Source organism: Thalia democratica, chromosome 5 (genome assembly GCF_965202585.1).
Source record: "Thalia democratica chromosome 5, ktThaDemo2.hap1.1, whole genome shotgun sequence".
In the NCBI taxonomy this organism is placed as follows: Eukaryota; Metazoa; Chordata; class Thaliacea; order Salpida; family Salpidae; genus Thalia; species Thalia democratica.
The window spans coordinates 60,201,464-60,229,203 of NC_139169.1; the positions used below are offsets into that span (position 1 = coordinate 60,201,464).

Genomic DNA, 27,740 nt, shown 5'->3' on the forward strand with positions numbered 1-27,740 from the left:
TTAATAACTACGCTTTTTATTGTCACAAAACAGAAATTGCATAATTGAAATCTTATTACACAGCCATTAAATGAAAAATACTGTAAAAAAAAAAAACTTTTTATTATACTACAAATAAACTAAAATTTTGCATATTTCCAGTACAAAACAATAACTTCAAAATGTATTTAGTATGATAAAATCATTAGTATTTATAAACTAAAATAAAACTTAAAAAAAATTAAAATTCTAATATTGTATTTTAAGTATACTTTTAAGTAAATTTTCTTCTTGTTCTCAATTGCAGTCAATAAGTGTATATAACTATATTAAAGACCAAATAAATTTTGATCCATACTGAAAAAACTTAATTTTTTTTATTTCAAATATTACTAGTTGTAAATTTTCAAGGACGTAGCCTAGTTAAAATGTCGTAAAACTAATATAAACGCAAAAAAATACATACAAGTTAAACAAATAATGTAAGATTTATATATACAAAATTATTATTTCAAGTAAACTACAAGATGTTTTTAATTGTATATAAAAGATTATTTATTTCTTTATATAAAAATAAAAAAAGAATAACTATACATAGAAATGAATAAAAATCCAGATATATATGATCAGACCAGTCAAAAGCAATCTAGTCACTTTAAAAGGTTTTATAGGACAAATAAGTTTGTAAATTTTAATGCAATTCTAATAATTTGTCAGTTATTGTACAAGTGATACAGATGTACAAATATTTTATATTCTTACAGCTTTCTTCGTTTTAAATTCAAATTATTAAACTAATAAAAATCAGCTTTTGTATGACTATAACATTTTTAATGGTTTTTTGAAAACCTTTGATAACAGTTTACTAAGTAGTGCAAATAATTTAAAACAGTTAAATGTTATCCGAAATATTTGCATAAAAATTTCAACACTTTACTTGTGTTTTTAAATGCAAATGTTAGAATCAATCTTTAAATTAAAGATTTGAAACTTTAGTTTTTTTAATAGGTTTAAATATAATAAAAAGATGTGGTGTTATAAAAGTAGCGAGTAATTAAAAACTAAATATTAAATAAAGGTTCTAAGGATTAAAAATAAAAATACTATACGTACTTCTAAGTAAAATGAAATGATTAAAAACTAAAGCAATGATTATTAAACAATAACTTGTAACGGACTTGCAAATAACATAGAGATTACGCCCTTAGTACAGTGACATAATTGAGGTTAAAACAAAAAGAAAAAATAAATAAAATTTGAAAAGTGAACACTTCAAAAATGAGCATCATGTCTTTTGGCGACCATTTCAAGAAAAGTAGAGTGACTTGCGAAAAGTTTTAACTTTTTGTCAATTCGCTTCCATTTAACTTTCCGGGACTCGTCTCCTGGCTATAAAAATAAATATTTTTCATTTTAATCAGTTTTCATAAATTATATAAGATAAATAATGTAAAATTATCCATTTACTAGTGATTTAAATTTATTGCAAAACTACAGTTTCACAGTGGTAACACAACCAGTAATAACTATCTGAAGCTCTTTAAACTTTCAATTTGACCAAAGTTTTATTAGCTTACTTGAAGTAATCTTGAATATAAAATTTACCGTTAAAATTTTAATTAAAAATATAAGCAAAGTTTAATGATTTATAATCTATTTAAATTTAAGCTAAGTTCAGTTTTTTATCACCATACAAAGTAACTGCGTATTTAATTTAAAATTAAAATGTACTTGTATTATTGTTTACTGAATAAATTGTTTTTGGTATGCACTTACTTTAGTATGCGTTCAGTTTTACAATATTTATATATAAGTTAAATTAGCCAAGCTTAATACAGTAACCAATTTGTAATTTTTGTATTTTAGTACAAACACGACAACTATAAGGAGTTTTATTTTTAATATTTTAAATAAACTTGTAAAACAACACCAAGCTCGTTATTTACTGAAAAAATATTAAAAAAAACCTGAAGCTTGACATTTTGAAAGATTTCGTTATTTTCGTCGTGAAAGTTCATCACAACCGTTTCAATCCACGAACAATCAGTATTTCTGTAATCGTCACAATAGCCACGGAATACCTGTTGGATTTAATTCACTTTGTATTGAAACACACATGTAAGCGGTTTTATTACACAATAAATTCTGCATAAAATCTGTATGCAGCTTTAATTTTATAATTACGGTTGATTATAAGCTAATAAAATAAACGAAATCAAGACTAAAAAATTACAGAATGATATTTTTTTAAAACTTTGACAGATTCTGCTCTAAAACAGTAGATCTAAAAAAAAAATTGCTGCTATGCAATTTTTTTTTTTTAAATATTTAATCAATAAGTATAAGTTTAGAAGTATATAGGAGTTTATATTAATAAAAAATACAATTAAAAAAAAACATTTACAAAGTAAATAAACTAAGAAACATTAAATAATCTTGAGTTATTTTGCTTTAACAAAAATGTCTAAAAGCATGTGCAAATTAGTAATGACTGGTTGAAGGTATTTATTAAACTAAACTGAAATTTACTTTTAAGCAAACACTTAATTAAATACCAGCCCACTAAACAAACAACTCATTAACACTTTAATATGCTTTACCAGAGCTTTTAATATTCGGTATTGTTTTGCTAATAATTTAGATGAGTTTCAAAAGATTGGTAGATAATAAAATGTTAAATAAAACTATCAAACTTTTTTTTTGCTATTTTACAAAACAATATATCATTGAATAAATTCTTAAACTTTAATCGTAAAAAATATTCAAACTTCAACTCCGTCGAATTTAAGAAAATCATCGATTTTGTTTTTTATTGATTCTTTGTCTTCTTCACTTTCAAAGTTAAGCTCAACTTCTTCTAAAAATTCTCTTTTCAGAGTTTTTGTAAATCTTTCCCCTGGGTCGACCATCCCCTTAAAATTATTATTTTTAAAACTTAAACAAAAGCGCTTTAAAAATTGGTTAGCTTGAATCTAAATTAAAACTTTCGCCTATAGCATTTTTTATGAACAAGTTCATTAGTAAAAAAATTTAATAAAATTTGTAATTGCAGTTTTTAAAATTAGAAATGCTTTAATTTTAAACATATGTCTGCTAATTTTAATTTCTATACATAAAACAAGTCTTTTTCAACAACACAAATATATTTCAACAATTTTCTTCAGTGTGATTACAATTGTAACAAGGTAAAACAAATTTTAAACTTATATAGCCTTTTTAATTATATGAGAAATTATCAATCAATTAGTAAAAAAAAACCCTAAACTATAACAAAAAATTAAAAACAACAAGGAAAACATAATAAACTGTAACATTTAAAACAAAACAAAACTAGTCTAATTTAAACAAGGATAATGAGTAATCAAACTCTCTTTGTTTGCATAATTCTGGCTTGTCTAAGTGAATATAAATAGCTTCTATTTTAATTAAATCAAAAATGTTCGTGCAACTTCTTAAAACTTTGAACTTTGTCTCACTGTAATTATTACCACATTTAGGATTTTTTACTAAGTGCTCTGAAATTGATGATCTTTTTGTTGCATTTAAGGTTGCAATACTCATTTTCTTCGGTTGATTTTTGATATGGTCTTTCACGCACTTAGGTACGTGCTCTTTTATTCTTGTTTCTAAATGCCTAGATGTTTGTCCTATATAGCTGTTTGCGCAACAGCATTTATACTTGTATACCACGCAACTTTTGTGTTTGTAGGATATTAGATCTTTACCTCTAGGATTTAGGATAGCAGCAGATGTAAAAATTACTCTTGGTTTAGAAGCATGGTAAACTTTTTCTGTCATATTCTTGATATCTCTTTCAACTTGTTTTGATTTTTCACCCACATAGGGCAAAATTAATAGAACAGGACATTTCTCTGGTCCATAAGGTTTTGTGTACTTTAGTCTTTTCAATTCAGTTTTGAATACCTTATCAATCAACGGATTAGGGTATCCGTTCTTTATTAGTAATTCTTTTATAACCTTAAGTTCATTCTGAAATACTTCTGGCGAACATATTTTATTTGCTCTATGAAATAGGGTTTTAATCAAACCAATTTTTCTTCTTTTACTGCAATATGATTGAAAATTAAGGTATTGACCAGTAAATGGTTTTCTGAAAATAGACGTTATGAAATTATTATCCTTTCTTTTGATTAAAACATCTAAAAATGATATTTGATCATTTTCTTCATTTTCTTTTGTAAATTTAATAGCACTATGCAAAGAGTTCAACCTCTCAAACAATAAATTACTAACTTTTACACTATCACTGATAACAAAACAATCATCCACATATCTCATGTACTTGCAATTTGAATCGAATTCTGGTAGAACTTTGTATTCAAGATAGCCCATAAATATGTTTGCCAATGTAGGTCCTAATGGGGAACCCATGGCAATACCATCAATTTGTCGGTATAATATATTATTAAAACTGAATTCAACTTCTTCTGTTGCGAGTCTCATTAGTCGAACAAAATTACTTCTTTTCAGAGTCGGATTTTCAAGGTTATATAACATTTCTGCACAAATATCTATCACTTCATTTAAAGGTACACTTGTAAAAAGACTTTTTACATCAAAAGAACAAAGAAACGTGTCTTTAGCTCCCTGGAGTTTTAAGTCATCTACAAACTTGAAAGAGTCTTTTACAATATATCTAGAAAAATACTTCAACACAGGATCCAAAAGACTATTTAAGTATCTTGCCAATTCATGTTGTGGAGATCTTATCATAGAAAGTATAGGCCTCAGAGGTATATCCACTTTGTGTAATTTTGGTAAACCATATAAACGAGGTCTTATGGAACCTACCGGTCTAATTAAATTATAATGTTCTTGAGAAAGTTCATTTTTATCCACCAAATCTTTTAATATTTGAATAATTTTCTTTTCCAACTTAACTATAGTTAGCTTATCTCCTACAGGACCTATTTTCAAAAACTTCTTCTCATCATTAATTATGTTCAACATTTTAGAATTATAGTCCTCTTTATTAAGAATTACGATTCCTGAACCTTTGTCAGGTTTGGTAATGACAATATGTTCATTACTTTTAATCTTAGTCAGGCTACTTATGATTTCTTTTGAATTAATTACAGAACTATGTTCTGGCTTAAGTTTGCAAAAGTTGTGTGCAACTGAGACTAAGTTTGCTTTCAAAGCAACTTCATCCTGTTTTGAACTTGGCTGGAGTTTTAAAAGTTGATTTAAATATTTCTCAAATCCTAAATAAGTAGCAACTTGATCAACCTTTTTTGCTGGGAGTGAAAAATTCATTCCATAGCTTAACGCAGTCAAGTCTTTTTCATCAAATTTTTGAGAAGATAAGTTTTTGACACTTTGCTTGGTGAAGTTTCCAAATTTAAGTTCTACCAGTCTGTTTAGGTTCTTTTTGTTTTTTGTCAAATACTTCTCTTGCTGCTTTTTAGTAATATTTTCAGAATAACTAATAAATTCATTAAAATGTTCTTCTTTTAACTTTATTTTTAAACTATTTTTAATACTAACTGCAGAGTCTTTTAAGTTAATTAACCTCTCTTCAATTTTTCTGATTTCCAACTTTAGAAAAATCTTTTCAACTTTGTAGCTGTATTTTAATCTACTTTTGTAGATTCTAGCAATAATCCACTTAGGACAAACCAATTTATTCAAACATTCCTTTAGAAAATTATTTAACAGTTCATTTCTTTTCACTTTACATTCTGTTGATATAAGCTTATTACCCAGCTTAACAGTTGTCAGACAATAACTACTTTTTAAAATTTTAAACATATGTCTGCTAATTTTAATTTCTATACATAAAACAAGTCTTTTTCAACAACACAAATATATTTCAACAATTTTCTTCAGTGTGATTACAATTGTAACAAGGTAAAACAAATTTTAAACTTATATAGCCTTTTTAATTATATGAGAAATTATCAATCAATTAGTAAAAAAAAACCCTAAACTATAACAAAAAATTAAAAACAACAAGGAAAACATAATAAACTGTAACATTTAAAACAAAACAAAACTAGTCTAATTTAAACAAGGATAATGAGTAATCAATTTGATTACTCATTATCCTTGTTTAAATTAGACTAGTTTTGTTTTGTTTTAAATGTTACAGTTTATTATGTTTTCCTTGTTGTTTTTAATTTTTTGTTATAGTTTAGGGTTTTTTTTTACTAATTGATTGATAATTTCTCATATAATTAAAAAGGCTATATAAGTTTAAAATTTGTTTTACCTTGTTACAATTGTAATCACACTGAAGAAAATTGTTGAAATATATTTGTGTTGTTGAAAAAGACTTGTTTTATGTATAGAAATTAAAATTAGCAGACATATGTTTAAAATTTTAAAAAGTAGTTATTGTCTGACAACTGTTAAGCTGGGTAATAAGCTTATATCAACAGAATGTAAAGTGAAAAGAAATGAACTGTTAAATAATTTTCTAAAGGAATGTTTGAATAAATTGGTTTGTCCTAAGTGGATTATTGCTAGAATCTACAAAAGTAGATTAAAATACAGCTACAAAGTTGAAAAGATTTTTCTAAAGTTGGAAATCAGAAAAATTGAAGAGAGGTTAATTAACTTAAAAGACTCTGCAGTTAGTATTAAAAATAGTTTAAAAATAAAGTTAAAAGAAGAACATTTTAATGAATTTATTAGTTATTCTGAAAATATTACTAAAAAGCAGCAAGAGAAGTATTTGACAAAAAACAAAAAGAACCTAAACAGACTGGTAGAACTTAAATTTGGAAACTTCACCAAGCAAAGTGTCAAAAACTTATCTTCTCAAAAATTTGATGAAAAAGACTTGACTGCGTTAAGCTATGGAATGAATTTTTCACTCCCAGCAAAAAAGGTTGATCAAGTTGCTACTTATTTAGGATTTGAGAAATATTTAAATCAACTTTTAAAACTCCAGCCAAGTTCAAAACAGGATGAAGTTGCTTTGAAAGCAAACTTAGTCTCAGTTGCACACAACTTTTGCAAACTTAAGCCAGAACATAGTTCTGTAATTAATTCAAAAGAAATCATAAGTAGCCTGACTAAGATTAAAAGTAATGAACATATTGTCATTACCAAACCTGACAAAGGTTCAGGAATCGTAATTCTTAATAAAGAGGACTATAATTCTAAAATGTTGAACATAATTAATGATGAGAAGAAGTTTTTGAAAATAGGTCCTGTAGGAGATAAGCTAACTATAGTTAAGTTGGAAAAGAAAATTATTCAAATATTAAAAGATTTGGTGGATAAAAATGAACTTTCTCAAGAACATTATAATTTAATTAGACCGGTAGGTTCCATAAGACCTCGTTTATATGGTTTACCAAAATTACACAAAGTGGATATACCTCTGAGGCCTATACTTTCTATGATAAGATCTCCACAACATGAATTGGCAAGATACTTAAATAGTCTTTTGGATCCTGTGTTGAAGTATTTTTCTAGATATATTGTAAAAGACTCTTTCAAGTTTGTAGATGACTTAAAACTCCAGGGAGCTAAAGACACGTTTCTTTGTTCTTTTGATGTAAAAAGTCTTTTTACAAGTGTACCTTTAAATGAAGTGATAGATATTTGTGCAGAAATGTTATATAACCTTGAAAATCCGACTCTGAAAAGAAGTAATTTTGTTCGACTAATGAGACTCGCAACAGAAGAAGTTGAATTCAGTTTTAATAATATATTATACCGACAAATTGATGGTATTGCCATGGGTTCCCCATTAGGACCTACATTGGCAAACATATTTATGGGCTATCTTGAATACAAAGTTCTACCAGAATTCGATTCAAATTGCAAGTACATGAGATATGTGGATGATTGTTTTGTTATCAGTGATAGTGTAAAAGTTAGTAATTTATTGTTTGAGAGGTTGAACTCTTTGCATAGTGCTATTAAATTTACAAAAGAAAATGAAGAAAATGATCAAATATCATTTTTAGATGTTTTAATCAAAAGAAAGGATAATAATTTCATAACGTCTATTTTCAGAAAACCATTTACTGGTCAATACCTTAATTTTCAATCATATTGCAGTAAAAGAAGAAAAATTGGTTTGATTAAAACCCTATTTCATAGAGCAAATAAAATATGTTCGCCAGAAGTATTTCAGAATGAACTTAAGGTTATAAAAGAATTACTAATAAAGAACGGATACCCTAATCCGTTGATTGATAAGGTATTCAAAACTGAATTGAAAAGACTAAAGTACACAAAACCTTATGGACCAGAGAAATGTCCTGTTCTATTAATTTTGCCCTATGTGGGTGAAAAATCAAAACAAGTTGAAAGAGATATCAAGAATATGACAGAAAAAGTTTACCATGCTTCTAAACCAAGAGTAATTTTTACATCTGCTGCTATCCTAAATCCTAGAGGTAAAGATCTAATATCCTACAAACACAAAAGTTGCGTGGTATACACGTATAAATGCTGTTGCGCAAACAGCTATATAGGACAAACATCTAGGCATTTAGAAACAAGAATAAAAGAGCACGTACCTAAGTGCGTGAAAGACCATATCAAAAATCAACCGAAGAAAATGAGTATTGCAACCTTAAATGCAACAAAAAGATCATCAATTTCAGAGCACTTAGTAAAAAATCCGAAATGTGGTAATAATTACAGTGAGACAAAGTTCAAAGTTTTAAGAAGTTGCACGAACATTTTTGATTTAATTAAAATAGAAGCTATTTATATTCACTTAGACAAGCCAGAATTATGCAAACAAAGAGAGTTTGATTACTCATTATCCTTGTTTAAATTAGACTAGTTTTGTTTTGTTTTAAATGTTACAGTTTATTATGTTTTCCTTGTTGTTTTTAATTTTTTGTTATAGTTTAGGGTTTTTTTTTACTAATTGATTGATAACTTCTCATATAATTAAAAAGGCTATATAAGTTTAAAATTTGTTTTACCTTGTTACAATTGTAATCACACTGAAGAAAATTGTTGAAATATATTTGTGTTGTTGAAAAAGACTTGTTTTATGTATAGAAATGCTTTAATCACAAAAAACTTACAAAATAGTTAGTAATAAACATTTTTGAATTCTATTTGACGCAAATTTCGTAACTGTCAAAAAAAATCAATAATTTAAACACGATTTTTATATTTAGAGCTAAAAGTTAAAAAAAAGCTAAATAAAAAGTTAAAAAAATTTAGAGCTAAAAGCTAATGTTATGAAGTTTATAACTTGTTCCGAAAAATTTAATTAGCTAGTTAAAATAACTTTCATTTGTTTATAAACAAAAAAAAAACGCAATTAAAACATAGAAACTTATCGTTTCACTCGTTTTAATGAAGTTGATTTGGTTCATAAATAACTTTTGAGCAATAAAATAATTTTAATATGAAGTTTGTTTATAAAATAAGGCCAAGCTTCAAATTCAATAATCAAAACTGAAGTTGTTGAAATTACTTACACTACATTTCTTTAAATTATATTTGTGAAACAAGTTCAACTTTACAGCAATATAGCTTAAAAAAAAAAGGTTCAAAATTTTATTAGAAAAACCCTAAACTTACAGAAAAAAAAACATATGTATTTAAAAATAATTTTTATCCATAAGGGTTTTATATGTAAAACTTTTTAAAATACAAAAAAAAAATCTCTCACCCCGGGTATGGCCCAATCGCCGGTGTCATTTCTCTTCACTGCGATGAACTCCAACACTTTCTTTTCGTCAACCAACACAAAATTTCCGAACTCGTCCATTTTCCACCTGGTCACTATGGGGTCGGCCGCGTGGTTTGGTCCGTACCTGCCCAGCAACCCCCTGCCTTTCAGTCCGGTCCTTCCCCGTGGGTTTCTGTGGCAAAAGTTCAATTTAAGATCTATTTGTGGTAAAATATGCAAAATTCAGATGTTTATGTTTACATTCTAATTCACCTACGTATAAAAACATTAAAAGTACACATTTTTTGTAATTTATAGTAGTTTATGTATAAAGATTCCTTATTTGTAAATACTTTGTTAAAAATGATTGGTTAATTTTTTATTTTTTAAATAAAAAAACTAATTTAAGAACAAATAAAAATTTATGTTAAAAGATATAACTTATTTGTAATTGCCAGGTACGAAAACCTGACTTTTTAAGTTGTTTTTTGTTGAGAAAACTTAAGAACGCGCATTTAAAAATATACTATTCAACTTTAATTTTATGGAGTTTTATAGAGTCTAAACTGCCAACTAGTTATGATACTAATTTATATATAACAAAAACTTCGTTACTGTAAAGAAAAAAAAAAACGATTATTTTAATAAAGAAAACTAGTTGAAGTAACCGTGTCTTGAAGTTTACCTCCAATCGGAAACATTAATACGCAAATAATTATTACAAGAAACCTGGGGAACCCCCCAACAATCTGGTACTTTCCCAGGTGGCTCGTCCTATCAACATCTCCGTCCAAGCTATTAAAGTGGAAACGGTTGCCATCGATACCGGGGTCGGCCCACTCGGGATGGGACAGTACGATCCGGTCTGTGTGATCAGGCGGGTCGTACTCTGGGTAGGGAACCTGAAGTAAAAAAAAAAATGCTATAACTTTTTTACTTCAGGTATCCATAAAAACAATAATAAATGCTTCAAATTTTTTTTGGTTTTGATTTAATTTTGGCATATTGATAATAAAAAAACATTTTTTTATTTATATTTTAATATTTGTCAAGTCGTTTAAGCAAAATTAAAATTAGAGTAAATAAACTTTCAATAAAAAAACATTTAAATAGTGGCGAATTTGTAAATTTTGCGTTTATGCATTTTAAATAAAAAAACACTTTAAGATACAAACATCTCATGCCAGTATATTTGCTTATTACTTCCTTGTATACATTTGAATATGCGCAAAACTTATTAGTAGACTTTCGAAACTTTTTATTTTCTCAATAGTTTAATTTCATATTGATTTTTTAAGTTTTTATTGTAACAACTTATTTTCAGAAATATAGCGGCCTTTTAAAATTTATTTCTCTCATAAACTAAACTCAAGACAGAGGGAAAATCAATAAATACAAAAAAAACTTATCAACTATTTTCTGTTTTAAAATCCACATAAGTTTTCTATTTAAAAAAGAAAATATTATATTAAAGATTATTATTTATGTACAAAAACCCTTTAATTTCAGTTAAATAAAAATTATAAGGTATTGCCTCTACATATTTTATTTGTACATCCTAATAAATAACACTAATGTTCAACTTGATATAGTTATGGAAACTAAGCACTTACAAACATTATCATTTATTACAAGTCTAAAATAACCATTTTAGTACCTTATCAAGTTTCTTTAAAAATTATAGGGTAAACTCCAAAAAACTTCCAAGAAAAACTATAAACTTTAGTAGAAATGTGTTTAAAGTAAACATAGAAACTAAAACACTGAATGATGTTTTTAACATTTATTGTTGTTGTAGGTTGTTAAACACTTCAATCTATTGTAAGCAAAAACACGACAGCTTGAACTAAAGTTACAAATACATAAGTTTATGTTTAACTATTTGCCCTTTCGCTTTCAATAAAAAAAACATCAAAACATAAATACATGCAAAAAATAAATCGGTCATACTAATAGTCATGGGCGCTCTAAGCATTTATTTAAAACCTTAATTATAAACGTTTCAACTTAACTGTAAAAATCTAAACTGTTCTCAACCACTCATCATACCAACAACAAACTGTTATATCCTTCAAAGTGCAATAGTTATCATTATTTCAGTTTTTGATTTTATATATATAACTCAAACCAACCGTCCACGAAACCAGATGCGGTTCAACTTGGAACCGGACGACCTCACTGTTCGGATAAGGGCTCTGCCTCGATTTTACGTGCACCTAATAATGATTTAAGTTATAATATAAGATGATTAATAAAAGTAGTAATAAACTTCGTCATTATAAAGCTTGAGGTGGCTGGAGTTGTCGTTAAACTATAAAAAAAGTTTTAAAATGAAAAAATAAAATGATAAAAAATAAAATACAATAATAAACCTCGTCATTATTCAGCTTGAAAAGGGTGTAATTGTTGATATAAATTAATAAAATTATTAGTAATAAATAAGTAACAAAATACCTCATCATCGTGCAACTTGGGGTGGGTGGAGTTGTCGTTCAATGCGGTGATTATCCACTGGAGGGCCTCGTTCATCGCAACCATGGTCTGCTCCAGGGATTTGACTTTCCTCTTGATCTGTTTCTGGTTCTTCAAGCTGCCCGTGAGAGCCTCCACCGATTCCGCCAAGTTGTCGATCCTGTATAAAAGATAACAAAATGTTGTTATGAATTACAAAAAAAGAGAATTGTAGAACCTATGCAAAGATTGCTACTACAAATAAAACATTTAAAAAGTAAAGTTTAAATATCGTAGAAATTATAACATAATTGAAAAATAAAATATATCCTGGACGTTTAAGCAAAAAGTGTTTAAAGGAAGGTGTAATGGTATTTAAAATTACAAAAATGTGCAACATATAAAAATAAATTCTAAACCAGTAAAAAATAATATATGACAATATTAGCTTTAAAGTTCTAGCTTAACAAGTATTTTAAATCAGTGATCTAGATTCTAGACAACAAAGCTGATAGATACACCTTAGTAGTACAGTTATTAATTTAGTTTTACATTATTTAATCAATTTATCTTGTAAATCATTAATAGTTTTCAATAATATATGTTTATAACATAAATATTTCAAAATAACAAGTATTAGCTTATTTTAATCCACTAAAAATTTAACATTCCAATAAGCATTTGTCTATTTATACAATTAAAAACTATATAAAACTATTAACACAAACTAAATTGTGAATATTAAATTTTTATAGGATGCACTTTATAAACATTCGTTTTTATATTAAATCTATTTTAACAGTATATTGATTTTTTGACAGTGGCAGTTAAAATAGAATTCATATACTCGAACAACGTTTTTTTGAACTTAATTAGCAAACTTAAATTTTTATATCAAAGAAAAATGACTGTTTGCTAACGTACTTGACTAAATAAAAAAAACAAGTTGATGTTTTATTTTTAAAATTTCTACATTATTACAAGTTTTCTAAATATTAACTATAAAAAATTAGAACACTGAAAGTATTCAATAAAAAATCTAATAAATGTGACTTTATACCTACCTCTCAGTAATTTTTTCAACTTTTATTGCCGCATTTCCTTTATTAGCTTCAGTTATTAACGAGCTCTCCACTCTCCATTTTATCCAAAGGTTGAGTTTCTGATGATTATCATTTGAAATGTTTCTTTCTTTAAAAAGTTAGTAGTTGAGTTTCAATGGAACAGTCTAATTTTCACTTAAATAGTAACAACTAGCAAAAAAAAAACGTTTTTTTAGTTTGCGTAATCAAACATTAGTCAATGTCGAGAGGTTTAAAGTAAAATATAAAATCAAAGTATTTTTTATAGCATCTGTATTAAATGTTTAAATTAATTCTTAGCTACTTTTCTAAGTATTCCATCTGTTTTATAAAATTTAAAGATCTACAAAATATGTTATTATTACTTCTAGTATATTTAGTTAATCAAAAAAGTAAAACAAATCAAAAGTATTTAAGACATACAGTATAATTTTTATCTTATAATATTTAAAAACAGTGTGTATAAATTAGAACTGTTTTTAATATTATTTTCTTCAGTCAGTCATAACTGAAAATCTTGTAGTCGTCAATCTACAAACGGTTTACCATGCTTTCACATGAAGCAACCATTTGCTGGCAATGATCAGTGACTGTCTGATGAGTCCTAATAAGGACGAAACTGGTCTCAGTCTACCGAGAGCTAGATGATCGAATTTGCATAATCAACTCTTTGTTAAACTTGAGCTTGTCTCGCGGCAAAAGAAAGTCGAAGCTTCTGCTCTGCAGACTTTCGCCAATGTTTTTGTTGATCGTACTTAATACGATCGTACCAGATGTCTTGCCTAGTGAACAATGTCTTAAACTTTGCACGGCAAAAGACATTGCTGACCTCACTGATCATTGCCAGTAAATGGTTGTTTCATGTGAAAGCATGATAAACCGTTAGTAGATTGACGGTTACAAGTTTTTTGGTTGTGACTGACTGATGAGTCCTAATAAGGACGAAACCGGTCTCAGTCTACCGAGAGTTTGTGATCTGATGATCGAATTGGTATGATCAACCCTTTGTTATTCAAATTCATTAAACTTTTATTTAAGCTTAAAAATCAAAGTTTAAAGCAATTTAGCTAGCTTAAGTTAGAGTAAAAAATTGTATAAACAGTACCTTAAAATAAATGATAATTGCTCATCAAAAACGCGTTTTAATTTTGGACAAAGTAATATTTTTATATTATTAAGACCACACTTATTTGTATGAATTCAATTGTTTTTATATAGTATGTTAAGTAGTTTACAGTAATGAGCAAAAAAATTATTTCTTTTAAAAAACAATGAATTTAAAATAAAAACAGTATATCTATCAGTAAATAAGCCGTGATTTCACTTACAAAAAGTTAATTAAAAAAATTAATCAAACTAATTTAACTAAAAAAACAATGAGCATTACATTTATCAGCAACAAAACAAACTGAATGTGTCGTGTATCACTCTACTCAATCTGCTCGAGCTTCCAACTCTCTTGTTCTTCCACAGCGGTTCTGACAGGAACTTCATGAAGCTGATCACGTGGTTGATGACGCTCAATGGGGTGCACAGGAACGGCTTGTAATAATACTCTTCAATGAGCTCGAACAGCTGAAGCTTCCAAATTTTATCCGAGTTGTCTACCAGGTTGTCGAACGAGTAGCTGGAAATGAATGATTAAACATAATTATTGATAGTCTGCAATAATTAAAGTTTTTTAGTTGTACTGTAAACTTAAAAAGTTATAATGCTGTTAAACAGGTTCATCAAAATAAATTATCTTTAAATACTCATTTCTATTACAAAAGACTTTAAAATACTGCTCTAATTTTATAATGACTGTTTCTATTCAGAAAAAAACTAAACGAAAGTTAAGCAAGTAAATAAATAGAAAAGTTAATCGATTTAACTTTATAAAACCATGAAGTTCTTTATAAAATTATAAAATGTTTACATAATCAAAAATAAAATTTATGTATTAAAACTAACGTGAACATGGCTATGAGCAAGTTGAGCAGCAGAACATTGGCGAACAGCAAATAAATGGCGGAAAAAACCGGCACTGCTGATTGCACTTGTGGACACCTGTCTGAGCCTCCCGTTATGATGTCACTTTCAACTGTGGAACAGGATAAGTCGTCTGAATCTGTGAAAACAAAATGTTTGAGAATAAATTCCAATTAATGAAAAGTTTTAGTTTTAATTGATTATATTATATGCATACATGTTGGCTCCAAATCGTTTTTTATTTAGGTTTCTAGACTTTAAAGAGGCGTAGATAATTTGTTGTAAAGTTTAAACTTATAACGAGTAAGTTTAAAATACATAGAACAAGACTGGTTAAAATCAAATATTTTTTTAGTTTAAATATCAGTTTTTTATTTTTGTACTAAATAAAAACAAAACCGTTTTTTTTTCAAATATATATTTTTCAATTATCATCAGAATAAGCTTTTTGTTTATAATTCTTAAATCTGTCCAAGACACAGTCAAAGTTTTTATTTTCTTTTCACTGGCATCAGATAAAAAACAATCTAATTATTCCAAGTATCAATTAATTTTTCAGCACACCATTGAAAAGTTTAGTTTGTTCAAGTTTATAGAAACTCTCGCTATAAACTTTGTGTGCTAACGTTTTAAGAATAATTCGATTGCTTATTTATAAATTATCATCAGGAAACACAACAGAAAAGCGGCACGAAACAGAACTAAATTTAGATACTTTGAAAATTTTGTAGGCTAGTGATTAGAATTATACCTAAAATACAAAAAAAAAATAATAAACAGAATTATTTTACAAAATTAGTTAAGTATATAAGTTTGTTCTATTATGCACTGTTTAAATTTTGTCCCTGATGATAATTGAATGAATAAATTGAAAAAAAAAGAATCAAAGAGCTATATTGAGAAAATTCTTACGTGAGCTTATAATTTTTCTGCAGTTATAGAATGACTAGACACGACAAGGAAACAGATTATAATAAATTTCAAAGAATTCGTAGGAAGTAAAAAATTCAATTTTAGTTAATTAAAAGTTGCACATGGTACTTCATTCAGACATTGAAATAAATGAATAAAATTTGAGTAATGAAAAATTGACAACTTGACACTTAATAATTCAAAGCTTTAAATATTAATAGCTTAACTTTTGAAAAATAAACGATATGTTCTTTTAATATTATCAAAAAAAAAACTTATGCCAATTATTTTATAAGAAAAACTTTAAAAAATATTTTTAAAGTTGAAGACAACATGTTTATGATATGGAGGTAGTATTTCATAAACAAACCAACTTGGGTTGTAATCTATTTCTTCCAGAAAAAGTTCTCCGTAAAGATTCCAATAGGGCTTGTTGAACACTCCGATCACGTTCGTGCCGATTCTGTTTTCATCAGGGTATAAAAGAGACTGCCTGACCACACCGTAAGCTATCAGGAACACCAGAAGAATGAACATGAAGAATATCATGTCTTTTACCTGCAAACAAGAAGCACGTTTTAGGTTTTTTATTCGTGGAACTTAATTTTAATGAAAACGAATATAATTCAATAATATAAAAATAATTTGAATGAGTTTATAAACTTGTTACCTTTTCTTTTTAAACTACTTAATTATTGAAAAACAAGATACTATATTTTTGAGTAACTTTTAATGCAACTAATTTTTAAAAGTTCTTAAAGTATACAAAAGTTTAGAAAAAAGTATATCTAAGTGTAAAATAAAATAAAATTAAAATATAGTTTTTACATATTCATTTGACTACAAAAATATATAGTTAGTTTAGTAAATACTTAAAAGTTAACAGAAAAAAGTTTAATGGCTTATGGCAGTGAATTTAAGACTTTAATAAAACTTTGCAGGTTTTTTAAGAAAGTAAAGTTTTTCTGCAACCTAGATTATTTAGCATATCTATTCTAATTATTTCTAGTACTATTAGGTTTAAATGGTTTTATACACAAAAAATTTTGAAAAAATAAAACAACTTTTTTATATAAATAACAATACACCATCCAGTTTTGTAAACTAAAGTCCAAATTTAATTGAAAATACACTTAATAAGTTTACGGAAAATTATAGTATTATTATAGTATGTTTTTATTAGCGAATGATTTGCTATTTAGTTTAATGTCATCTAAAACATGAAATAACTTTTTATTATTTAGTTTTTATGTAAAAAAAATATCTTAATTAAGTAAATAAACACTATGTTGGAAAACTTTACGTCAAAAATCTAAGCTAACTTAATTGTAGAAGACATACAAAAAATATGCAATAAAATTACACACTATAGAAAAGAGCTTTAATTACTAAAGATTAAGACATAACTTTCTACAACAAAAAACAGTTTTATCTAAAAATTTAAAACAATTGTTCTAGAAAAAATAAACACAAAAACAGAAGTGGCTATTATCAAAGTTTATGTTTTCATATCTTTTAGAGTACTTTTTTTTTTTCATAATTCAAAACACTATAAGAATTTGCTTGAATTTCGTAGAAAATTTTAAACGCCAAGAACTTCAGTTGCAATGGTTGCACAAAGTTTTTTTTTATGTTAAAATAACAAAAAACTTGTGTACCATTTTTCCGACCATGATGATCTTAGGTCCTAGCAGTCGGTGAATGGTGAATATTTGGAGCAAGCGGACGCAATACACGACGAATGCCATGCTCAGCAGTATGCGCGACCAGCTCATTGAGTAAAACCTGTCAATTATTGATGAAGTTCAAGTGAGATCGAAAGTTGTTTGCCAAGCTGTTTCAACTTTCGATATTTGATGACATTAACAACCAAAGCTAAGTTTTTATTTCAAGTTAAGTAAAAAATAGGTGTAACTAGTATCTAAAAAATATAATTATTATAACTAGTTAGTAGTAACAAAAATTTCTAAGATTAAAAATATTTACGAAAAAATAAAAACCACTGGAACTTTTTGCAGTGCTTGATTTAATTTGAATTGATAATTACTTAGTTTATTAATTGACAATTTATGTGTTTATAAATAATAAGAAAATACCAAATAATGTATCAAGAAAAACTAAACTAACAGTAAATAATTTAATAACCTTTTGAAATTTATCTAAAAATAAAAAAGACAGAATTTTATAATAATTTTGTAGGTTCACATACATTTTATATTTTCATGCAGATCAGGCTAAAATGTAATGAAAAGTATATTAAATGTAGTATATTATTCAAATTTTATATATGTACACCATTTTATAAACCTTAAAATAAAACCAGCTGTGTAAACACAAAGTCCCATCAAATCTAACATGTTCCATATATTTCCAAACCACATCGCAAAACGCTTGATAATATGCTTGTCTCTTTTCCTTGCAGCAAACTAATATTTTTAAACACCATAAAAAAAAACTAAACAGTAAATAAAATTTTTTAAAATGAGTGTAAGTACAAGTACATATAATACTAATAAAACAACTTTACAATTTTTTAACAAAAGCTTTTAGAGCAGACTTTCAATAAGTAAAAGTAATTTTTGACAAAAGTATAATAGAATCAAGTAATTTCAACATTCAATATTATTACTACTTTTAAATCAATTATTTTTCAATAACACTCAACATAACAAAACACCTCATTGACTTCGTCCAGAGCAAGGCAGCAAACCCAAATAAAAAGAACAATTTCCCAGGTTGTCAAATTTGCAATAGCAGACGTGGATGTGGGTAGGTTAAACAGTAACACGACTGAAAATAACAGCAGGAACAACTAATAACAAAAAACAGCTGTTGTAAACAATAACAAGTAAAAAGGTTAGTAAGTTGTTTGCAAATTATCAAGTTTTAACTAGTATTTATTTCGGCCATCAACAAACAAGCTGAGATGTTTCGCGCCATCAACAATAAAAAATTAACATCACCACACGACCAACAACAACAGCACCTGAGACCGGTTTCGTAAACGAGGTTTCGGATGCTGTTGTTGTTGGTCGTGCGGTGAAGTTTATTATTTGTTAAATTACAAATTATCAACTATAAGAAATTTTGAAAACCCAAGTTAGTTTAAACAGAAAAAACAGTATTTTAATGCATTAAAAAAAATCTTCGTACATACCATAAAAAACTTTTAGAACAATAGAAAAATTTATAGTGTATTAAAGTAATATGTATAAAATTTTCTTGAATGCCAAAAAATGCAATAATAAAGGTGTTAAAGACTTACCAAATATGAAAACGTGTTCATTCCGAAGGAAACCACGGGTGATTTGTAAAACATTTTTATTTGCTTAAGATACGTGTAGTCATTTTTATTTGCCTCAATAATACTTTCAATTGTTTCCACCTCTGGCTCTAAAAGTTTTATTTGCACTAAACAAGCTTATCACAACGTTATAAAACCTAGTTTATGACTTTTGTTACAAGTCACTGTATGTAATACATATTAAATAAAACATAAATCTATTTATAGACCATAAGATATATTTATTATCTTACGTTTAGTAAAACCTAGCACTGCAGAAAAATAAAAATGTTTTAAAATAACCCAAAAATGTTTAAGTTTAATTTGTTTTTAATTCTCTTTAAAAGCAGTATAGTTGAAAATATATAATCATACATACGGAGGAGTTACAAAATCATTCACTAAAATCTAAAAAGTAAAATTACCTCTTTAACGTTATAATTTAAACAAAATTATTATTAAGACATGGCTTTCCGGTCTTATTTTCTTATAATGCATATTTATAAAGGTATTGTACGGTTCAACATGTAAAAAGGTGTAAAATGATTCTTAAGTCAAAAAGAAAAAGTAATTGTAATTAACGCCTTAAAACTGCAGCTATCGATTAAATCAAATAGCTTGTACTTCATTAAGTACTAACCTACGTCATTTTAATTTTATTTTTCATGATATTCAAACTAAAGTGAACAGATTAAAAAAAAAGTCGCATACTGTATCATTTGAAGAGGTTTTTTCTAAGTACTTTAACTCAAAGTGTTTTTTAAAAGTTTAGTATTTTAAGTAAAAAGGAACCTAGAAAAATCTTATGTAATTTCTCAACATTAAACACATCAGTCTTTTGAACAAATTTATGATTTATCTAATTAATTGCAACTATAGTTAAAAATTAAACTTATAACATTAGAGTAGTAAAACACGTACCAGCAACCTTGTCCTGCTCTTTCACAGGTTCAAACTTGATGATCAATGGCACGAGTGTGGGAATCGCGCAACAAGTTGCCACCCTCAACAAGTTGGTGTCCTGCTTCATACCTCCGAACCACACCTCGTTTAATAAGTACTGAACTGACGAGTGCGACACTAAATCCTGTAAATTCATTTTGACTGTCACATAACTTTGTTAACGTTTAAGTAGACAACTGCAGTTTGAGCGATTTTTTTACTTTTACTGTCACAAGTATCAAAATTAAAGTAATTTTTATTAGTGTTTTAATTATTCCACCCAAACAATCTTAAAATGTAATTTAATCATATAATCATGTAATTATTACGAATACAAACAAGTTTTTTTCAACTCACTACATCTCTTGAATCCACCATCATCTGCAGGCACGTCAGCTGTCCCCACACCGGCACGCACCTGGTTATGACGTCACAAGTCTTGCTTCTGTCGTCACTGTAACACTCGTCCAACAAGCTCAGCGTGAGGCATCGGTACATGTCCATGTGGGCGATCAGCACCTCTGCCTGTGAAGTTAAACTATAACACTTAGATCAAAGTTTTCCAATATTTTTTCAAATGGCCCCCTTTAAAGAAATTAAAAAAGCTATGGTCCCTTGTACCAAGATTACTTAAAAACTAACATAAAAACACCTAAGACTTTTTTTTTTTGCTATTTATCAACAACTCCAGAATATCTAGTGTAAGTTTCAAATTATGACCTCATGGCCCTCCAAGGGGGCCATTTGGCTCACTTTGGGAAACCCTGATTTAGAGCAATAAAATCGTGAAAAACTGTCAGTAAAAATGACATAAAAGCAATATAACTTTAGACTAATTAGATATAATTTTTAGCTGGTAGCTAATTATTTTTCAGTTGAAGAAATATCAAATATTATTGTAACCAGAATTCTATTTTATTTATCAGAATTTTCAAAGAGTTATAATGCTAAAAACCACGTAAGAAAGTATAAAATAATAATTACTTACTATATAATATATATATTTTAACAAGCATGTACAAACCCTAATCGATCATTTCAACCAACCTCGTCTTCAACGAACGACGTTTTCGAGATCGCCTTCAAGACCCTGAATCCGGCCACGGAGGCGGTCAGCTGGTCCCTCAGCACCTTCCACACCGTGTACGACATTTCCTTCCAGTTCATCAGCAGCGACAGAAAGTAAAGTTCCTTCATACCGTCGAACGTTCGACAGTGTGACGTCACAAATACTTCGGTTGGTTCCTCGAAACTCGGTTTGAAGAGCTTCAAAAAAAAACAAACTTTTGATTTTAGATAGATCTTTTTTTAAACTATACGTGATATATTTTTACCCTATGCTTTTGGGAAGACACTAAAAAGAAATTCTTTTAATTTTTCTATATGTTGTTATCTATTACAGAAACTTTAAATTTTTTTACAAAAGTTTCAAACAACGGTGTTTTAAACAGTAAATCTACTCTATGTATTTTGTCATTACAATTAGTGTTTTAACAACTTAAAAATAGTTTAAAGTTTAAAACAAGTATTTGAATTAAAGCATTCAGACTATTACCAATGCTCAAAATTTAAAAACATAAATACCTCCTTACCTTTCTTCTTGAAGAATAATTTACGTTTTTGCTTTTATTTAATTCTTTGGGATAAAAAGTTTCATAAATTGAAATAAATGACTGTCCAAGCAAACTTTTTGCAATCCTGAAATTTAAAAAAACTATTAGAAAAGTTCAAATACAAGCTTTATATATTAAATTATAATAAAAAAAAATTTCACTAACTTTGAAACTTCGTTGTAACTGAAATCACTGTGGTTTGCGTTTTCAAATCCGCTTAGTTTTGACAATAAACTGTTCATATCAGTGTTTTCAATAACACTTCTATAAATGTCTAAAATTTCATCTTTACTTAATCTTCTATTGAACCCAAATTCGAAAAACAAGTCTATAAACTCATGACTGTTCTGAAAAGACAAAATAAATATCACGATGATTAAATATTTTATTCAAAACAAGTTTAAAATTATATTTTTTTAGTTTTACTATCACTGTCACCCCACACAATTAACATGTCGATTAAAGATTTGACACAAAAAATGTTAAATTTATACTTGGTTTTTACTACTATCGCGTCAGTTTACTATGAACATTATAATTTTTGGTAGCACTTTGTATAGTTAACTATATGATCTATTACCATTACAAAGGACTCTATGAAGAAAGACTTCAACGAGCCCTTAGTTATGTTCCACGAATCGTCTTCAAAAATGTAGCTTCGCGCCAAGTCGCATCTGTTCCACGCGATGCACAGCTTCAACTGCTCGTCCACCTTGTTTATATTCGAAGCGTCTGTGCAATTTTAATTATTTACAAAAAATTAAGTTACTCACTTAAAATAAGGTTGCTTTAACTTTTGCATCTTTTAATAACGATTTCAAAATTGCCTTACTTATGTTTAAAACGTCTGTAGAATTTTGACAGCCTACAAAAATAATGTAGTTTAATCTATACAAAATGTTCTCATTTCTACAATGCTCATACACAAAAACAAACTTGTCAACAACGACTTCAAAATTGCCACGTCCAAGTTCTTGATCGAGTCTTCATCGAATTCAGTTTCGAATATGGTTATGTTGTCCTTCATTTTTATGCACTCTCTGGTCAAATTCGTCCACCTTGACAAAACTTGCGGCTTCAAATTGTCAGACAGCATTCCTTGTTCTGAACAAAATATAACTTTTAGGTTGAATTACAGTTTTTAAAGTTATTTTTAAAGATCAGTCTCAACTTTACGTAAAAAGCATGCTTGAAGTTTAATGTTTCACAAATACAGAGCTTGAATAATGAGCTACCAAATAACATAATTTAACATTCTGTACAACAAAAAAATTGAGCAGTTAAATAATAAGTAAAGATTTCAGCCACCAAAACCTTAATTATAACTAGTTTGAACATTTCTTAGGAAAATAAAAATAATAAAACTATTGTATAGAGAAAACTACTTATGCTTTATTTAGCAACTAAGCTTACAAACAGTGTAATATCTCACCAGACAGCAAGCTACGTAGGTAAACTTCAGTCAAGTCGGTGGGATTTTTGTAGTAACAAGTCTGAAGCACTGAGGCCCATCCGCCTGAATTACCAACTATCACAACTGGTATGTCCTGCTTCAGCGCATTGTACGCTGTCTAGTTGAACATTAAACTTTATTTACTGATGTATCTATAAAACAGAGTATGTACTAACGATAGATAGTAAAAAGAAGTCTAATTGAACATTGAGTTTTATTTGTTTTTTGATTTGATCTGTATAAAATGTGTGGAGGAGAACTTGGTGCATGAAGCATCAAGTTTAAAATAATAGTAACGTATTGTCTGTTTTTCTTTTTAATATATACAAAATACAAGAGAGTAAAACCAACCACAAGCGAGTTGGGGCCACCCTGTACCATGAGGCACACATTCAACACACGGACACCTCCAATGGACTTTTGTTGTGCTAAATTATCATGGTTTGAAACTTTTTTTTAGAAGCAAATTTAACATTATTTAAAATAAATATAATATATATAAAATGTAAATACATTATAAAATATGGTTATTAATTAATAACTGATATTTATATGTTAAAAAATACTCTTTATCAAATTTGAATGTAGTCTGACTAATTAGTTTCAAATTTAATAGAACAATTATCAGTTATATAATTTATATTCTACAATTCTTATACCCGATAAAATTACATTTGTAGTTCGTACATTAAGCTGTTCGATTTTTATTAAAAAATGCCTTGACTTTAAAACAAGTTAAAAAAAAATTCAAATTATAAGGCATGATCTAGTCAAAATGTTAATTAAAGTAAAGACTAGTTTATTAGCCCATACTTATTTTCTTATAAGTTGTTAACACTCAAAACAAGCTTTATATAATTAAAAATAAACAAACAGAGATAAGCTTCAAATGCCGCTCTGAACTTAATTTCTTTGCCATATTCATTTTCTGTACCATCATCAACCAGAATAAAGTGTGAGTGGTTCTTATCTAAAGCTGCTAGACCTTTTGAAGGCTTACTTAATTCGTATTGCAAGACCTATGTAAAAAAATAATCGTTAAAAAAACTTGAAACAAAGTTAAAAACTCTCGTAACTCAAAAACATCAGATTAACAATACTGCTTAACAATACTACTTAACAATACTGCAAAAAACCTGGCATAGTTTGTAAAAAACTGCAATGAATCGCTCACTTACTGTAGATTACTAACATTCTGTATAAAGTCTTAAATTTGTTATATATAAAATAGCTCACAGGATTTGCTCTGTGAAAGTTCTGCTTGATGAGTTGGTCTCGATTGTGAAGTGTTCCCCAAGTTGCTATTCCTAAAGCTACTAGCTGCGTTTAAGTGTATTTTTGTTGATATAATATTAATTTTTTTAGAATATATCAAATTTAAAATTTTAAATCAATAAAGCAAAACTTTACTAACATGTTCTTAATAAAACACTTCTATGCTACTTTTAGATTAAACTTTTTTGTTTATTAAAAACTATTTAGTAGCTAACACTTTGGTTTTTTGTTACATGTGCGTATTGCCTGACAGCTTTGCCAACATGGAGCATTACTCCCGTGTTTGTGCCACCAGATACTATCCAAGATCCTGATTGAAACAATTTAGCTTAATTAGATGTAATATACTTGTGATAATTGAACAAACGTTTGTTACAAATAGACAATTTTTTTTTCAATCCTAAAATTTTATTATTTTCGTACATACTTTAATGAAAAATAAAGCTTTTTTGTAAGTAATTTAAAATAATAAAAGACTGATTATTATTCAATTAACTAATTATTAATTACAATAATTTTAAAAAAAATCAACAAATAGATTTAAATAAAAAACATAAGAAATATATTAAGATGGAAAAAAACAATAACTATTGTCATTTAAAAAAATATATTCTAAAACTAAGAAAGGTTTTAGATTTGAACTAAATAAGCTGAAACTTGAGAATAAAAACAAGTTTATACAGATTTATTTTTAGTTTGTAGTTTAAACCTGTGCTTTCAGCTGCTTTGATCAAACTTTTTCTGAATATCTTTGTGAGGTTTGACTTCATTTTGAAATTTTTAGCCCCTCCAGTCACGGAAATAATCAAGTTTGGAATTTTCATTTTCCACTGTTTTGTCATCACCTGCAAAACTTTCTCCGGCGGTGTGGTGGTCCCAACTTTAATGAACTAAAAGTATTCTAAATTTATTATTTAGCAAAAAAAAAAAAGTAATTTCTATTCTTATGTATTATTTTAGTTATACATTTATAAACTACTAGGCTTAATCTTTATAGTTATTTAAGAAATAATTCTTTAAACAGTATATACTTTAGTGTATGTACACAACAAGTTTCTATGATGACTCTAGTCAATATAGTAAGACAACTTAGTGTTTTGATCAAAGTAAGAAGAAATAAACATACTAGTCTTTTGTAATCAAGTTAGAGTAGTTAGATTACTAAAACAAAACAAACATATATTTAACGAACTAGATACCAGAGATTTTCAAAAGTTTGTTTTAATTTTTTCAGAGGTACCTAAATTAAAAAATCACTCTTAAACTGGAAAGGTTTATTAAAATACTTATATTTGATTATATACTTATCTTTTTTTTTTAAAGATTTGCTAAATTTTATAATTTAGTAATGTTGTTTTTTTTTGATTTTAGCTTAGCAACTACAGTTCTCAAATTAGTTGTTATTACAGAATGTATTAAAACAAATACTTGTCTTTCTTATGATATTTTAATTATTGTTCAAGCTGATGGCTGTGTTTGTACTTATAAAAACAATTCTACTAACAAAATAATAAATCTGTATAATTTTTTTAACTGGCAGTAAAAGTTTTTAAAAGCAAAGAATACTTTAATAAAATAGAAATAAGAAACTGTTAAGCTTAAAACAGCGAACAATGTTAGTTCTGTTTCTGCAACAACTATCATTCAAAAGGTTAAATTCAATTGGTACTGATTTTTTTAAGTTGAACTAAGACAACAAAACTTTTAAAAAAGAAATTTTTGTGTTCAAATTTTATTAATTTAGGAAATATTTAAAGTTAACAATAATGATTTTTTTGTTTATTATTATAATGGCAGTACTTGATTAAAATAGGCTAATTAAAATTTAGTCTAACTAAATGATATTTTGTTTTGAAAAACTATTTGAAATGTACTTATAAAAAATCAAAAAAAAATCAGAACAAACATTTTCACTTAAAAAAATTATATATATAAAATAAAAATTAGTAAAACTAAATAGAAATTTAAAAAATACTCAATAATTTTATTTAAATAAATAGCTTAATAAGTTGGCTTCTAAACAGTTTTCACAACTTTAGTATGTTTATGATTACCTGTTTACCCTACTTTAGTAGCAATAAACTTCTAGTCAATAATTTTGTATACAAAGTCAAAAAATAACAATTTTATAAGCTATTCTTCAAAATAAAGACTAAAAAGTAACAAAAACAAATTATATAAGGAACAATGCCTTTTTTATGCAACAAATAATCAATGTTTGTAGAAATAAAAAGTTTAAAAGTTTGATAGTGTTGCAAAACTTTAAAATTTTAACAAAACTAACTTTTGAGATTGTCTGATCCTTTGTTCCAATGAATTCAATTTCACCATATGCATCAGTAACATTTCCATCATCAAGCAGAACGTTACTTGGCCAGGCTGAGCTTTCTTTCATTTGGAGTTGGAGCATATTTTATAATATTTACATTGTTATCCGTATCTAGAATCGTTTTTTTTGTATAAAACTTGTTCATAAAGTATACTATTAAAAGTGTTTACTGCTACATGGTTTTGTTTAAGTCTTTATTTTGTTTTAATTTGATTTAATAAAAGGTATATTCTAATCAGTTTTTAATTAGGCTGTGTTAGTCTTTTTTTTATTGAAAATAAATTTGTGTTTTAAATTTTAAAACTATTACAATATTTATTTTCAAATGATACTAAATTGATATCAACTTATTTTTTAAAAAGCACTACTATAATCATGCAATCAAAGGTTGATGTAAGTGTTGTGGAAACGAAGTTTTTTGAAACTATTTCTTAAAATTGGAAATTATTGGATTTTTATAAGTCTTCTAAAAAAAAAGAGAGCTATAAGTAGTTTTAATTTTCTATAAAACTCTGTGAAATTAAAATTACCCTTAATGATGTAAGGTATAAAAATGCTAAGTCATTTTGTTAAAATATATAATATAATTATAGTTTTAACAACTTTTTTCCGTTGCACAACTTAATCAAAAAGAAAAAAACACAATTTTTAATTTTATTTTTTTGAGTACTTTCAAGTAAGTCTTTTCAAAAATTGTATGTGACTAAATTAAACTAAATTAAAGTTATAATGTAGTTATAGCAATAAAGATTAACAATATAAAATAACATAATAATCAATTTAAAAAAATAAATACATGCTAATACTAAAGAACTTTGCTGTACTAATAAA

The 27,740-nt window shown here is 27.1% G+C and overlaps 1 protein-coding gene across 1 annotated transcript; it reads right to left on the reverse strand.

Moving 5' to 3' along the window:
• Positions 1-1,149: 1,149 nt before the first annotated feature.
• Positions 1,150-26,980, reverse strand: LOC145836694 (transient receptor potential cation channel subfamily M member-like 2). Its single transcript, XM_082944476.1, has 28 exons — positions 26,865-26,980; positions 25,290-25,470; positions 24,796-24,890; positions 24,542-24,625; positions 24,180-24,324; positions 23,657-23,733; positions 23,285-23,423; positions 22,789-22,956; positions 22,433-22,584; positions 22,026-22,199; positions 21,287-21,505; positions 20,597-20,764; positions 20,219-20,384; positions 19,280-19,407; positions 18,692-18,826; positions 18,322-18,440; positions 17,673-17,799; positions 16,389-16,572; positions 15,085-15,241; positions 14,541-14,758; positions 13,114-13,240; positions 12,053-12,230; positions 11,731-11,814; positions 10,328-10,500; positions 9,599-9,791; positions 2,748-2,891; positions 1,947-2,060; positions 1,150-1,368 (listed from the first exon to the last, which is right to left on the reverse strand). Exons 1-28 carry the CDS (start codon positions 26,973-26,975, stop codon positions 1,252-1,254), a joined length of 4,077 nt encoding a protein of 1,358 aa, XP_082800602.1. The 5' UTR covers positions 26,976-26,980; the 3' UTR covers positions 1,150-1,251.
• Between the last annotated feature and the right edge of the window lie 760 nt (positions 26,981-27,740).

Coding starts and splice junctions, on each gene's coding strand:
- LOC145836694 (XM_082944476.1), bottom strand. CDS start 26,975: ATGAAAGAAAGCTCAGCCTGGCCAAGTAACGTTCTGCTTGATGATGGA. Junction 22,957..23,284: donor CCTACGTAGCTTGCTGTCTG/GTGAGATATTAC, acceptor TATTTTGTTCAG/AACAAGGAATGCTGTCTGAC. Junction 9,792..10,327: donor ATTGTTGGGGGGTTCCCCAG/GTTTCTTGTAAT, acceptor CTTTTGCCACAG/AAACCCACGGGGAAGGACCG.